This window comes from Cibotium barometz, chromosome 1 (genome assembly GCF_041138505.1).
Source record: "Cibotium barometz isolate CiBa-2024 chromosome 1, ASM4113850v1, whole genome shotgun sequence".
NCBI classification, from domain to species: domain Eukaryota; kingdom Viridiplantae; phylum Streptophyta; class Polypodiopsida; order Cyatheales; family Cibotiaceae; genus Cibotium; species Cibotium barometz.
Genome location: NC_141046.1, coordinates 17,662,218 through 17,677,400, shown reverse-complemented (window position 1 = coordinate 17,677,400; position 15,183 = coordinate 17,662,218). Strand labels below are relative to the sequence as shown.

Here is a 15,183-nt window from a genome sequence, read left to right as displayed (position 1 = left end):
TAAGATAGAGACTATTAAAAGAAGAAAAAAGAATCTACACTTTTGAGGTAAAAAATAAAGTAAAGTTGCACAGCATTGTTACTTCCAAAGGTTGTAAAGTATGAATACATCTTTGTTACAATTTAACATCTTGTGCTTATGGAGAGCATATTTATGCTTAGTTTATCCACAAGGTTAGAACTCAGGATCTTATTATTTTTAAAGTTTAAAAACATAATTATGGTTCAAGGAAGGCATGGCCTACTTTAGTATACACAAAATCCAACAGTAATAATCCTCAAAGGAATCCTATTTTTCTTTTGTTTTTATTAAATTTAACATATCTCCAACATGCTTTATTAGCTATGAATAGTTCAAATCCTTCCACAAATCATTCAAATTATGAAATTTTGTTCGTTATACACTACGAAGAACATGGGTGCCCGCATAGTAAGGACAACTTTTCTCATATTCTTATTATTGTCTCATGAAGTTCTTTTAATAAACTATTCTCTCTCACATGATGTATGAAGTTCTTTTAATAAACTATTCTCTCTCACATGATGTTTGCCATTTACATGCTGATCTTTTAACGCAAGGGAAAAAAGCAAGTCTTATTTTGTATTGCTAAATGGGTGTCATTCTTTCCATGTGGGTCTCATAAATTGTAGTGATATTTTCATGACAAACCTAATCTTTTTCCAAAAAGATTACTAAGAGAGGTGAGATGTGCCAATGGATGAGTAGTCCTTATAAGCATCGGGGCTATGAATGTGGCATGACACATTCATTTCATACTAGCATACATGCGTTATTTGCTCTCATTTAAACACATACTCCTTTCTTACACAAAAAATGTTATGTTTTGCTCATTTCCTTTGTTTTGTTTGTGCCAAGATGATCAACTTTCTCAAAGAGATCAAAGTTTGTATACTTTATAACTCCAAACTTAGCATGCATCTAGCCTCATATCTAAAAGATTTACCTTGGAGCCCATAATAAGAGCAAAAATGCAACATTATTGAGTGTGTTTATGTGAAGGTAAGATATTTGTTTTTGGATTGCTAATTCAAAAATTTGGGTTGGGTGTTTGCTTCTGGATTGCTAATTTGAAAATTTGGGTTGGGTGTGAAGGGTGCCAATAAAGTAAAAAAGAAGGGAATGGGAACATCGGAGAAAGTAAACAAAAAGGGGCGAGACAATGATGAGGGCCATGTTATGCACCATTTTAACGATCTCCAAAAGGTTAGGGTGATATGACAAAATGAATCTAACATGCGTGCCGAGTCATGCATCTTAGCTAGGGCATTTGGGCCATATTAATAATTTCTACAATTGATTTGTTTTTTTTGCAAGACTTTGATAAAGATTTCATCGATTCATATGTGTGGCACACCCTTTATACTCACCCACCTAACTGACAGCCACAATTCCGATGAGCACATAAGAAATATTGATAATGTTTTTTTTCCTTTTTTTTTTGGTACACACCCTTTGCACTCTGTGCATCCCATGAGTAATCAAGAGAGATATATGGACATGGTGGGAGGGGGTTGTCCTGTCTTGTTGGTTGTCCTAACCTAGGAAGGGTTGCCTATGTGCCGACTAGATGTTGCTGAGTCACCAAAAAAACACACACACACAAGTCCACGTGGTATACAAATTTGAGTGCCACGTGGCATACCCGTACATTGAAATCTTTGAAATCTGAGAACAGCATAAGCACTTTAATTTATTTATTTTTATATAGTGGTTCAATTTGCTTTTTATCCTTGCCTTCTTCTTCACACCAACGGATGCTTGCAATCTGGAATTTCGTCTAATTGCGGGGACAGGTCTGCGCAGAGCAAACTGAAAATCAGGGCGCCATGTGAGGGACACAGAGAGAGAGAGAGAGAGAGAGAGAGAGAACTTACCTTCTACAGCATCATCCATTGCTGAGAATGGTAGGGGAGAACTGCAGCAATCTATGGCTGGGATTATTAGGGCTGGGCTTGGCAGCTCTATAGCAGTTCTGCAGGATCATCGATTACGGCAAAATGGATGTGGAGATTAGGGTTTAGCAGGTCCTGCAGCTGAGAGAGAGCGAGAGAGACGAGAGAGAGAGAGAGAGAGAGAGAGAGGAAGGGGAGGAATACAACCCTTGTGTGTGGTGGTGTGATGGGGAGCAATCAGCCGGCGACGATCATGAGCGCGAACATGAACATGACGGTGACCATCTTCGGCTTCGTGCTGAGCGCTGTGTTCATGTTTGTCATCTGCTGCCGCTTACTCTGCTTCCGGTTCAGGCAGGCCAACACCCTCGAAATGTTGCAAGCGGCCAGACGAAGCTCTCCTGTAAGATTTCCATGTGTTCTTAGTTAGGGTTTCTTCCTGAACCAGTTTCTGTGATGCATCTCATGTATGCAAAGCTGTTTGCTAGTTTTTAATTTGTGTTTGTGTGTGTGTGAGAGAGAGAGAGAGAGAGGTATTAACTTCGGTAAAATGCAACATGAGGGCATATACGACCAACGGTTGGACTTGAACTCGGGTGGATCATGGCCTTTTTAACGTATAGCCAAGCTAGCAGACCACATGTGAGGCACAGAAGTATAGAAACCCAAACCTGGGATCTCTCAATTTTTTGGGGAGCCCGATGCGTTGACGTAAACCGCTGTGCCGGCACTCCCGAGAGAGACAGAGACGGAGAGAGAGCCCATTCAGCCATAGAGGCATATGCAGTCAAAGGGAGGATACAGAAATACACAAAACAACACCCCCCCCCCCCCCCCCCTTCCACTTTCTGTCCCGCAGGGGGTAGGATGGGCAAGATTGCATGTCCTTCATTCATTGATGGGTGGGCCCGCTGATTGGCAAAGGACATCTGTAACCAGCCATACTTTGTTTTCAGACATGAAGAATAAGTGGCGATTTCCCTCTATGCCTCTCACCTCTCTTGCCTTGCCAGATATCCTTTTACTTATTTATTTACCTTTTTCTAGGCATCAAACCGATTGGGGAATTGCCTTTAGGGAACCCATATTTAGGTATTTTGAGAATCTTATAAACTGATAATACCATGTAAGACATGTTCATCAACATCAAGTTCATGAAAAAGAGATGGTACTCAACCAGAATGCAACATTTTTTCAACTTGTGAGGGGTGGGGGGAGGGCTGCCTTTATGGACTGATGCAACACCATCATAGAGCACAAACAGAGGGGTCATGTGATCTAAGCTTCTCATCAGTAGCCTCTTATGATGGTCAGGTGTCATGTTCCTCATAAATTTCCTTATTGTGACTTACTTTGGGGATTAACAATATCAGCCTTCTTCTTTGCATAGTATGGTGTGGTAAACTGATGAGATGTAGTGAGTGATTAAGCTGATCTTTTTAAGTGTACAAAGGGCCCTTTTTTTTTTTCCAAATTGTATAGGAGCTGCACAAGCTGACGGCTGGGGAGTGTTATCATGCTTTTCTAGTTTTCTAATTGTACACATTTATGTCTTGAGAGAGGAGCAATTAAAAGGCATATCGGTAACTTTGATGTTCTTATGGGTGTCCTACACCAGGTTGATAGAACCTTGCGAGGTTTGGAACCGTCTGCTGTTGCATCCTTTCCAACCATCAAATACAACCAGCAAATATTCATTTGTAGCGAAGATAACTTGTAAAAATTGCTACCCTTCCTGGTTGTGTTCTTCTTGTTGCAGTCCATGCTTCTACTCAATTTTCCCTTATATTGTTTTGTTTGTTTCTTAAACAAGATGCACAATCTGTCTTGGTGATTATAAGGAGAAGGAAGTTCTTAGAGTTCTACCAAGGTGTGGCCATGCCTTTCATGTCATTTGCATCGACGCTTGGCTCCGCCAACATCCTACTTGCCCTGTCTGCCGGATCTCTTTGCAAGTGTTTCCTGAGTGGAGACGGTTGTCAGGTCCACTTATAAGTCTATCAGCAAAGCCGCGATTTGTCCCTGGAGCTCTTCCTGATACTATGTTTGAACAGCCAAGTGGCTTTCAAAGTATGCCCATTGTGGTGCCAACAGGGCTTTGTAAGGAAAGCTTAGGTCATGCAAATTCTAGCAGGACAGTTACTGTGGGATCTGCAATTGGGCTTTCAAAGGAAAGCTTATGTTATCTGAATCCCAGCAGGCCAGTAACTGCAGGCAAGAAGGCAGTTGTGGAGATGGCAGAGTCTTCTCTCTCGAGGTGGCAAGTTACAGAGGAAGCTCTAGTAGTAGATAAAGAGAAGCCGGTTATTAACTCTGGTAGGCTTTCAGATGGTAAGGAAACAGTCTCAGTTGCTAACATCCATGAGAAAGACAATGCTGTCACAGATACCGGTACTTCCAAGAGAGAGGACTTGGATATTGTTTTTCATTCATAATGGTCAACTAACTAACATTCACAACTAATTGTAGAGTCGATTGGGGGATCCACTTCTGGATACATCAAAGGAACGCCGCTTACATTTCCTTGGGAATATTCCTCATCTATAAAGACATTCATACCTGGGTATATATAACAAAGAAGAATAAAAACACTCGAATCTTTGCAGCTTTCTTCCCACCTCCAAATTTATCCTAAATATGTGCCAGATCACATGGAAACGAGCAATGCTTGTTACCAGGACAAGCGCATGTGTACCATATATTCATTGGTGATTACAGAACAGGGTTTTACTAGGTTGAAGTGGTCACCAGTTATTGATCCGCAAACCCATAAATGCTTCCTACACCACTCTTTTTCCTCAAAATGTATGGATCTTTTTTTCATGCTCTCTCCCAATTGTGTGGGCTGAGGCATGTAATGGGTCATGTATTGTAATCTGTAATCGTGTGGTAAAATCAACCTGATGATGTAATGCAATCTTTAATCACGTGGTTTAATCAACTGGGGTTCTATTCATTGACGGGTGATGTATTGCAATCTACAATCATGTGGTAAGATCAACTTGGGGTTCTAAAGTGACCTCCAAATAAATGAGTTCCTATATCAGAGGGAAGCTTTGTGGGTGGCTAGACGTTCTACTGGCAAAAAGTTCTTATGTGTCTTGTTATGGTTAGCATACATTTGCTTAACTTTCAGTGAAGATTTGTGTTGGCAGGGGTGCCTGCATTAATACTTGCAGACAGACTTGGCTGGTGGTTCATTGCTCAGTTCCAACACCTAGTTGATGTTCCTAGCTTTCACTGGTGCATTGCATGACTAGTTTCCTAGCTTTTATTGATCAAGTAGTCCCAATTCCATTGAGGCTATATCATGTTTCAAGGCACTAATCACGTCTGGTTGTGTGGAAGATATTCAAAATCCAGTGGAAAGGTAGCATCATATGCCTAACCTACAAGTGTTGGGATTGTATCAAGGGTCTACGAGACCAATGCTATTATGATGAGACATCGAAGAAACATAATAACCATCTTGAGTAACCTAGCACTCCATATTTTGAACACACCTAATTCATGGATCCTTTTTTTTTGTTTTTTTTTGTTTGCCTTGTGGTAGACTAAGTTATCATCCCATTTTGAGAACTAGGTAAAACTTACTGGTTTTCTTTTATTGCAATAATTTTTCACTTAGCTAGTGGGGACGAGGGGTGAGCTTGATTTGAACGCGTGTCTTAGTGAGTATAGCTCCTATAGCTCCACTGTTGGGCTATTGTCCCCACCCCAGATCAAACTTACTATTGAATTCCCAGTCATCGCTTTTTATAGGTGCAATTTTCTGGCAAGCATTTTCGAGCGAGCGTTTTTTGGTTTTGAGGTGAGCGATTTTTCTCTTTAGTCTTATTGTTTCTATCTACTCTTTCTTTCTCTTCTGTCTTGCTCTTCTCTCTGTCATGCGTCCTCTCTTTCTCTCTCTATTCTCTCGCTCTTTAAAAGGACAGCGGACAATGTTGAAACTTCCAATATTGTCTAATACATTTCAAGACTTTTGCATATCTATGAGTTGCTGAGCATTAGGCATCATGGATCACTATCATTGCAACTTCTTTACAAAGACACTATATTATGATCTAAAACTTTCATTATATTCTAAAGCAAAATTCCAAGACTACAAAATATTATGACAAACACGTACGAAATGTTGAAAATACGCAACAATACATGAAAGCATGTGTGTACACAATGTTTACTTCCATGGGTTACTATCATTGTTACGTCCTCACAAAGACATTATAGAGAGATGTAACTTCCATTATGTTTCAAAGAAAAATTACAATACTATAGCATATTATGACAAACACTTATGAGATGTTGACCTGGCTTTTTTCGTCTACTCTAAATTTGAAATGAAGGTGTCAACTTCTCTTTGAAGAGCAGCCTCTTTTGCCTCTTTAATGATGCTAAAAGCTTTCCATATCTCAATGGTTGCTGCTGCTCTCACCTCTAGCATATTCTTGTTCGCAAGATTTACTGATTGCTTTGTTATGAGCTTCTTGTAGAGCTCTTGCACTTCAGACGTTGTTGTCCATGCTTCCATAAGGGCATCCAATCTTGGTTCTTTTTCTTTGAGGTGCATGAAAGATTGAAGAACTTTATGTGAGATGCTTGCAAACATCTTAGTATTAGGGGGATTGGTGGATGAACCCATGATAATAGAGTTTATGCCTAGTCTATTACAATATGAAGATATAAGGGGTAGGTGGGGTGGGGTGGGGTGGGATGTATCCTTAGAATAAGAGTAGTAGAACATGGCAATCTCTACTCTATTTATAAGGTCTTAGAAATAAAAAGAACTATTTTAAGCATAGAAATAACTATTTTAAGGTCTCACTCAAACTTTCTTTCACTCACTCTCTCTTGTGGTCTCTCCATCTCGATCCATCTTGCTCCATCTTTCTCTATTATCAATTTAATTACCTAAACCGTTACAACAAAAGCAAAAAACAATGCCATAGATATAATATGAGTGTACAAAAGTGCATCATAATAATGTGTAAATCAATATATTTTTCTTATTTACAAGTGATGAAATATATCAATAAGAGCGCTACGGCTGCTCATGGAAGAAGGAAGGTGGCTGCATGTAGGGAGCTCTATTAAATTGTGTAGGTGCACATGGGAATAGCGGCCTCACAAGTTCGGGACGTGGTGTCAATGATGAGGGCATTGTAAAAGAAGCCATAGGAGACATTTGTGGCATAATAGGTCGAAATGGGGGCTCCCTTGGAACATCGGGTGGTCGTAACGAGGTACTTGATCTTGTTGGTGTTTCCTCTTGCGGTTTATGATTTAGGAAGATATTGGTATCCACCTCGAAACCTGGATAATTTGCAGCTACCTCACCTCCTTGCCTATCATACTTTGGTTAATTGGACGTACTTTGATTGGGGTGCATAAAGATAGCAATGACCAAAACAGTGACCTACATGCACACACTTGTAACTACGTTAAGGAAATCATGATTGTTTACTTTAATAAAAACCACTCCTTCACTCACCTCTTCTTGTCCATCTTCTGACGTGACATACAAGTATTGTGGGAAGCGTAAGAACAAAGTGCTGCACAATGTAAAGTTCCAAGTTTCTACCTCTCGCACAGCAATCCCCAAGTGCTCTGGACATAGAAAACAAACCATAGTGCCGTTGGCATGTAGGAACTCTGCAGAGAGTACAAAGGTTGACCCCACAAGTACCTCCCTAAACACATTCCATTGGGGAACCACAACCTCGGTCTTGGATAACGCAAGATTTGTCAAAAACTTAGCCCACACGAAGCGTAGACCTCCAAGGCTATCGAACGTGTCCATGCTTCCCAACCTCGTCTCAGCGATTCCATAAATCGTTGCAACATTGCAAGATTCCTGGAATAACAAAACATATAAGTGGACTGCAAACTATATAACCACAACGAATGGCGAGAGTTACTGGCATGGTTAGAGATCATACCTATGTTTTCGCTTTTCTAAAAGTGTGAGATGGAGGTGACCAATGTTGGAGTTGAGACCTAAGTGGAGAGAATCCACCACTTGTGAATGGAAGTCTTCATTTAGACAAGACCAATCACACATTATTACTATTGTTCAAATAATAAATTTATTTTAAAACCAAACATGTTAAGTTTGCTTACTGGATCCCAATAGGTCTACGTCGTCTTCTTTTAAACCCTCTGATCCCTGCTCTTCGCTCACCATGCGGGCTCACCTGCTCATGACCCAGTGCATGGGACTCATGCTCATCATCCTCAGAGTCACTATCCTTAGCATCCTCATCATCATCATCCCCTTTCCACTTTGTCCATGAGCTCTTTTTGGGCATTTCCGTCACAGTCGTGGATGATGGAGGTGCGTGTTCATTTAGCTTCTTGTCCTTGTCCTTGGGTCATTCCTCATTGGTTGATTTCTTGCCCTTCTTCTCCTTAGGGGTTGACTGCTGCCTGGTGAGAGGCTTCCTACCCTTCTTCGCTCCTGCATTTAACTAACAAAGCAACTTTAAACTCCCAAAAAACAAACTTCATAGTTCATACAAACACGGTACCCTACACAATGAAACACACTTTGAAACTGCTCAGCCTCGCTAAGAGGAAACTCCCCCTTGGGCTAGTCTATCCACCATGGGCACAATATCCAATTTCCCTTGCTCTTCGTAGCTCGTTGATCCACTCCTCGTCGGGGGGTACAATCTCGTCTCCTCTGTCTCGGATTGCACCCATGTGTTTAAAGGGTGCTCAAGAATATAAATTTGATTACGGGTGAAAGCATGTATAGGTGGTACCAAAAAGGAGTGTCTTGGACACTCCTTTTAGCCACCCCTTTGGGAGGAGAAAGAGGCTTAAATTTGAAATAGAGACGGGCTTGAAAATGCAACTGAGCATTCATTAAGGGAATGGCATGCCCATTAAACGGTTCTGAATATTCTCTCTCCCCCACTCAGTCTGCACTCGTCCTGCAATCACTCTCTCTCTCTCACTCTCTCTCACTCTCTCTTACTCTCCGCCTCTCTCTCTCTCTCTCTCTCTCTGCCATAGCATAGCCTCTGCTTCCTGCCTACACAAAAGGGCCTCTCTTCCCTAAGCGCAAGCTGTATTCAACTATACTATCTCCCTCCCTCTCTCTCTCTCTCTCTCTCTCTCTCTCTCTCTCTCTCTCTCCATGAAGATTACAGTTGTGCTTTAATGGTCTTCTTTGCAATAACCTCAGCCTCCTAGCTCCCTCATAACTGCTTTAATGGTCTTCTTTGCAATAACCTCAGCCTCCTAGCTCCCTCATATAACTGACTCCACATGGAGTCTCATAGTGTACAGAATGGCAATACAGGCTCTGTATATCTTCCCCCATTGTCTATCACACAACACATCCCGAGAGAACTTCTGCTAGGTCTTCGAAACTACTGGGTTGTTGCAAAGAAGAGGGAACAAAGAAGCATTGAGAAGAGGATGGCACATATGCGCGAGGATGGTGACATTGATGAGCGAGAGGCAAAGAAAATCTGCAGGAGCAGTTTCTTAGTGCTGGTGCAAACAAACAAATGGGCTTTTCGAGGGCAAAGATTTTACAATAGCTCCTCCGTCATCCAACGTTCTCAGTGTTGCAGCACACGTCAGAGACAGTTGAGAGACTCATTTTCTCTAACATTTCTCATACATTATCTGAGGTGAAGACACCCCATTCAAATAACGAGTTGTTTTTAAAGCGGGCTACTGTCGTGGCATACCTCTGGTGTTGACAATCAAATGAGTGGTAGAGAAGTTGCGAAGGCTTTAGGAGTTCATCGAAGGAATGTCATTGCGGCCAATTTTCGGCGGCTGCAATATGAAGCGGAGGAAGGGTCACTTCCCTTGGATTCTTATCACCGTCAATTGCATAGGGCAAGCACCATCACCAGTGAAATCAGGGAAATCGTGTTTCAATTTTGGTCGGTGGAAACTCGCATCTCCCCAAACAAGAAAGATGTTGTTCGAAAGAGGATAGGCAAGAGTGCACATGTACTGCATCCAGTGCATCTACTACTCGATTTGCCTCAGGTATATCACTGTGTTGAGAGTGTGTTGTAAGAGCTACACAGTTGCTCGCATATGATTGATAGTGTATCCGGATATGCTCTTCTATACGACACTGATTTCTAAATGTCAGTGGTTTAGAGTGCTTGACAGTACTAAAATTTTGCATGATAGGGCATTAGAGTGCTTTACCATGCTTCCAAATGTTTGCAAGTACCTCACAGTAGTGCATTACAATGCTTAACCATGCACTATAGTGCTTTACGAAGCTTTACAATTGATTTCAGATGCTTCTGAGTGCTTCATGGTGATTCCAAGAAATTCCAAGTCATGAGTGCATCTTAGTGCTTCTGAGCATTTTCAGACCACTTCTGAGTGCCCGACAATGCACTATATTGCTTAACCATGCTTTATAGTGCTTGACATACTTCTTCAAGTGATCACAAGTGCTTCTAAGTGGTTCATAGTGGTTCCAAGTAATTTTATGTCATTCCAAGTGCATCTAAATGTTTCTGTGTGCTTCTAAGTGCCTTTTGTTGCTTCTGAGTGCTTAATAGTGCTTCAAAAAGCTGCCAGGTGCCTGAGAGTTCTTCCAAATGCTTCTAAGTGCTTATGCTTGTAATGGCTTAACAGAGCTTCAGAAGTGATAACAGGAGCTTCTAACTGCTTCCAAGTGCTTGTAGGTGCTTGTAAGTGCTTCCAAGTGCATCTAAATGTTTCTGTGTGCTTCTAAGTGCCTTTTGTTGCTTCTAAGTGCTTAATAGTGCTTCAAAAAGCTGCCAGGTGCGTGAGAGTTCTTCCAAATGCTTCCAAGTGCTTAAGCTCGTAAAATGGATTAACAGAGCTTAAGAAGTGATAACAGGAGCTTCTAACTGCTTCCAAGTGCTTGTAAGTGCTTGTAAGTGCTTCCAAGTGATTGTAAGTGCTTCCAAGTGCATCTAAATATTTTTGTGTGCTTCTAAGTGCCTTTTGTTACTTCTGAGTGCTTAATAGTGCTTCAAAAAGTTGCCAGGTGCCAGAGAGTTCTTCTAAATGCTTTCAAGTGCTTATGCTTCGTAATGGCTTAACAGAGCTTCATAACAGGAGCTTCTAAGTGCTTGTAAGTGCTTGCTAGGGCTTCTAAATGCTCGCTAAGTGCTTGCTAGTGCTTGCAAGTGCTTCCAAGTGCTTCTAGTGCTTGCTAGTGCTTCCAAGTGCTTCTAAGTGCTTGCTAGTGGTTCCAAGTGTTTGCTAGTGGTTCTAAGTGCTTCCAAGTGCTTCTAAGTGCTTGCTAGTTGTTCCATGTGCTTCTAAGTGCTTGCTAGTGATTCCATGTGCCTCTAAGTGCTTCCATGTGCTTCTAAGTGCTTCCAAGTGCTTCCACATGCTTTACTTGCTTCTAAGTGTTTGCTAGTGTTTCCAATTGCTTCTAAGTGTTTCCTAGTGCTTCCAAGAAATTCCATGTTATTCCAAGTTCATCTAAATGGATCCTTAGGTCTCTAAGTGCTTGCAGGTGCCTGAGAGTGCTTTATAGTGCTTTACAACCATTTACTAGTGCTGCCAGGTGCAGAAAGTGCTACTAAGTGCGTCTAAGAGCTTTACCCAATGAGTGTCATAGCTTTACACTGATTGAAAGTGCGTCATAATGCTTACCAATGCTATAGGTTGCTTCAGAATGATTTATAATGCTTGATAGTGTGTCTAAATTTGTCTTCTTTGTCACAGAGGGACTTCTTATATGTGGTTCCAAGTGGCTCATCCTAACATAAGGATCTCCCTCAGATGTTTTGAGGGTCTAAAGCCATACTTCGTACGCAAGTTGAAGGACCGCAACACTTGTTGCTATGAATACCATGTGCAGCTTGTCTACTTCAAGGAAGCTCTTAATCAGATGCGCCAGGGAAGATATGGGCTACATGGCCAGCCATGCAGTTGGCAGCCAGGTGCCTTATTTGTAGTTCTCATGATGAAATAGCGCAGTGCGCGACCTCCAATGCCACATTTCCAAGCTTAACAGACCTGTGGGAGTCTCTATTGTGTGCCCAAAACCCATCGACTGTGCTTATCACCTTAGACAATGTCTTTTGGGTACATGCAAACATTGTGGCATTAAATAGATCTCCTTGTGTCCACATGAAAAAAGCGATGACATCTCTATGATGATTGTCAAGCTTTTTGATAACGTTCCTACACAGGAAGTGGATGAGAACGCTCAAGTTAAAACTCGGAAAGATCTTGTTGTTCACCAAGTCAGCCCGAGGACTTTCACTTCCTTGCTTCAAAGCAAATTGGAAAACTTCATCAAACACAATTATAAGTACAGATGGCAAGTTGAACAAGTGTTTGGATAAATTTCCAGATGATGTAGTGGTGTTGGTAGTGGATTTTGCAGAGAATTACTCCTTCAAGGTGCAGAATGAAATTCAGTCAATGCATTGGTATTCAAATCAGGTGACAATCTTGGTCCACATTTCGTACCTGCGTGATGTGCTTGGTACCATTCGGAAGACAACCCACTTCTACATCTCTGATGACAAAATCCACGACACTTTGTTTGTGCAGCACTGCTTTATTTTGCACAATGAGTGGCTGAAAGCTCAAGGATGCAGTGTCAAGCGACACTGGGTGTGGTCTGATGGCGTTGCTTCACAATTCAAAGCAAGGCGCCCTTTCTATTTTGTAGCCCGATACTTCAATATGACAGGTATTGAGATGATGCATAGTTTCTTTGCATCCGGCCATGGGAAGGGCGAGCACAATGGGGCTGGTGCGGTGCTCAAAGCTCTTACACAGGAGTAGCTGAAATTTGACGGATGGGTGTTACATAACGCTTCAAGTGTGGTGGCATTCCTCAATGCAACCCTCAGGAAAGAATGTTCATTGACAGGGAAGAAAGTCGATCGTAGATTCTGGGAGGTCAAGCTCGGTGATGTAGACAGAGATAGAGAGTGGGATTGCATGCGGGTCGAAGGGTCTCGATCCTTCCACTGTGTCAACGGCTACAGTCAATCAGATATACACGGGCTACGGTGCAGACCATTGTCCTGCTTTTGCCATGCGTGCATGAAAGGCCAATGGAGGAGATGTGTAAACAAGGAACACGTTGAGAGGTGGCAGTACTTGCGAATACAACCGACTGTCAATGTTCAAAACAATGGAGAAGCATCCATCGATGATGAGTTACCAGGAGCCCCCATGTATGCTAGCCACCATGACGACCTAAGTGATGCCTTGATGGTTGGCTAGAACTTCGCAGTGAATGTAGAAGAGCCAGGTGCAGACTTCTACATCTTGAAGTGCACTAAAACCAAGCGCTTGACCATCAAATCTGAAAGGGATGAATGGCATAACCATATTCAAAAGAACTCATTTGTCGTTGAGGGACTCTTCTACGACAAGGTAAATGGCCAAGATGACACCTACGTTCTTTTGGATGACAAGCCCCCTGCTTTTATCTACTCCCACCTGCTGTGAATTGAAGGTGAGCCTAATGTATATGAATTGTCAAATGATGTATTTGAACAAATCTATAATAGCATGCCCCCAGAGGAGAACTTGTAAGTTCTAACTTTCAAGCTAGCACAATGCGTCCTCCTAAGAAGCACTATTTTGCACGTTCAACTCTTTGATAGCACTTTCAGTAGTAGACAAGCACTTTAAGACCACTTGACAAGCACTTCTAGTAACTACACAAGCACTTCTAGTATCTACACAAGCACTTTCAGATTACTTGAAAAGCACTTTAAGTACCTAGACAAGCACTTTAAGTAACTAAACAAGCACTTTCAGACCACTTGAGCAGCACTTCCCAAACAATTGAAGTTCCTACACAAGCATTTGACAAGCACTTGGAGGCCACATGGTAAGCACCTGTCAGGTACTTTTAGTACCTAGACAAGCATTCCAGACCACTTGACGAGCGCTTTAAGCACCTTGACAAACACTTTCAGATTACCTGACCAGCAGTTAGCTAGCACTTTCTAGTACCTAGATAAGCACATGTTTAGTACTTTCAGACCACTTGAGAAACTCTTGTCAAGCACTTCAGTACCTGGACAAGAACTTTTAGTATCTAGACAAGCACTTTCAAACCACTTGACAAGCACTTCAATACCTAGACAAGCACTTTCAAACCACTTGACAAGCACTTTCAAACCACTTGACCAGCACTTTTAAACCACTTGACAAGCACTTCAGTACCTAGACAAGCACTTTCAAACCATCACTTTCTTAAGAGTCCACAAAATGTAACCACAGTATAAAGTAAAGAAAATGACACCAGATCGACACAAAATCGTTCCAAGGTCAAAACCATTTTTGTTTGTATATATGTCAAGGAGTGTTGGAAGCTAGCCACACAATAAAGGCACGGTGTCAGAGCACATTAAGCTACACAGTAAGGGCATGGTGTCATGGTAGTGAAGGGGCTATAGACAGCCCTCTGTAGTACAATGGAAAAAATGCTTGCAAAAGCACTTCTAATTTGCTGTTTTACTCTTTGGATGCTTATACTTTCTTTCTTTAGGATCCAGGTTGGGGGCTTCAATTTCTTTGATTTCCTCAACATTGTTTCGCACGATTCTCCAATTCGACCGTTGCAAGGCATCATCCCTGACATCAAAAGGGCACTCTCTGAGAGTTTTTGCTCTGTCAGCAACACTGCAACACAAAGTCAGCCACATCCTGTTTCAGAAAATTTTTCCACTGCCCCTCAGTCTGCTTCTCCACTTCAGGAAGGATCACATAGCATGCAGGATCATTAGAGTACATTTTATACAATGAGTCATCTAGCACAAGTGTATTTGTCTTATTGAATTTCGAGAAAAGATGCCAGAAGGTATCCAGGTTTTTCAAGAACATTGGCCTAGGAGGAATAACAAAGCGCCAAGTGCAAACATGGCAAGCGGTTTGTGACAGCCATCCACTCATGCATTTCTTGACTTGAGGCAGGCACTTATCCATGGCTGTCTCCAATTCCCTGCCTCTGTGGGAGGTCCACACAAATAGCTTTGCAACCTGACTCAATGCAAGTAAGAACACCTCTGCATCCTGCCGTACGTATAGGTGATATTCTCATTCTCACTGGAAAAGTACAGTGTTGAGAAATTTGGGGGAATCTCTGTCCTGTGCTTATCGTGCACGCACAAAAGAACCTTGTTGAAGTTAACAACGACTGCCAGGTCTCAAGAGTCATTGAAGCATCAAAACTGATAGCATGGAGGACAGTGCTCAATGTGCTCTACCTCATCAATGGGTGGTAGGGTTTTCGAGCCAACAGTCAGGACACGCACAGACACTGAGA

At 41.9% G+C, this 15,183-nt stretch overlaps 1 protein-coding gene across 1 annotated transcript; it reads left to right on the top strand.

The window, feature by feature from the left end:
* The first annotated feature begins 1,747 nt into the window (after positions 1 to 1,747).
* LOC147641669 (uncharacterized) lies at positions 1,748 to 4,687 on the top strand. Its single transcript, XM_086798030.1, has 3 exons — positions 1,748 to 2,316; positions 3,532 to 3,629; positions 3,727 to 4,687. Exons 1-3 carry the CDS (start codon positions 2,140 to 2,142, stop codon positions 4,346 to 4,348), a joined length of 897 nt encoding a protein of 298 aa, XP_086654156.1. The 5' UTR covers positions 1,748 to 2,139; the 3' UTR covers positions 4,349 to 4,687.
* The last annotated feature ends 10,496 nt before the right edge of the window (positions 4,688 to 15,183 follow it).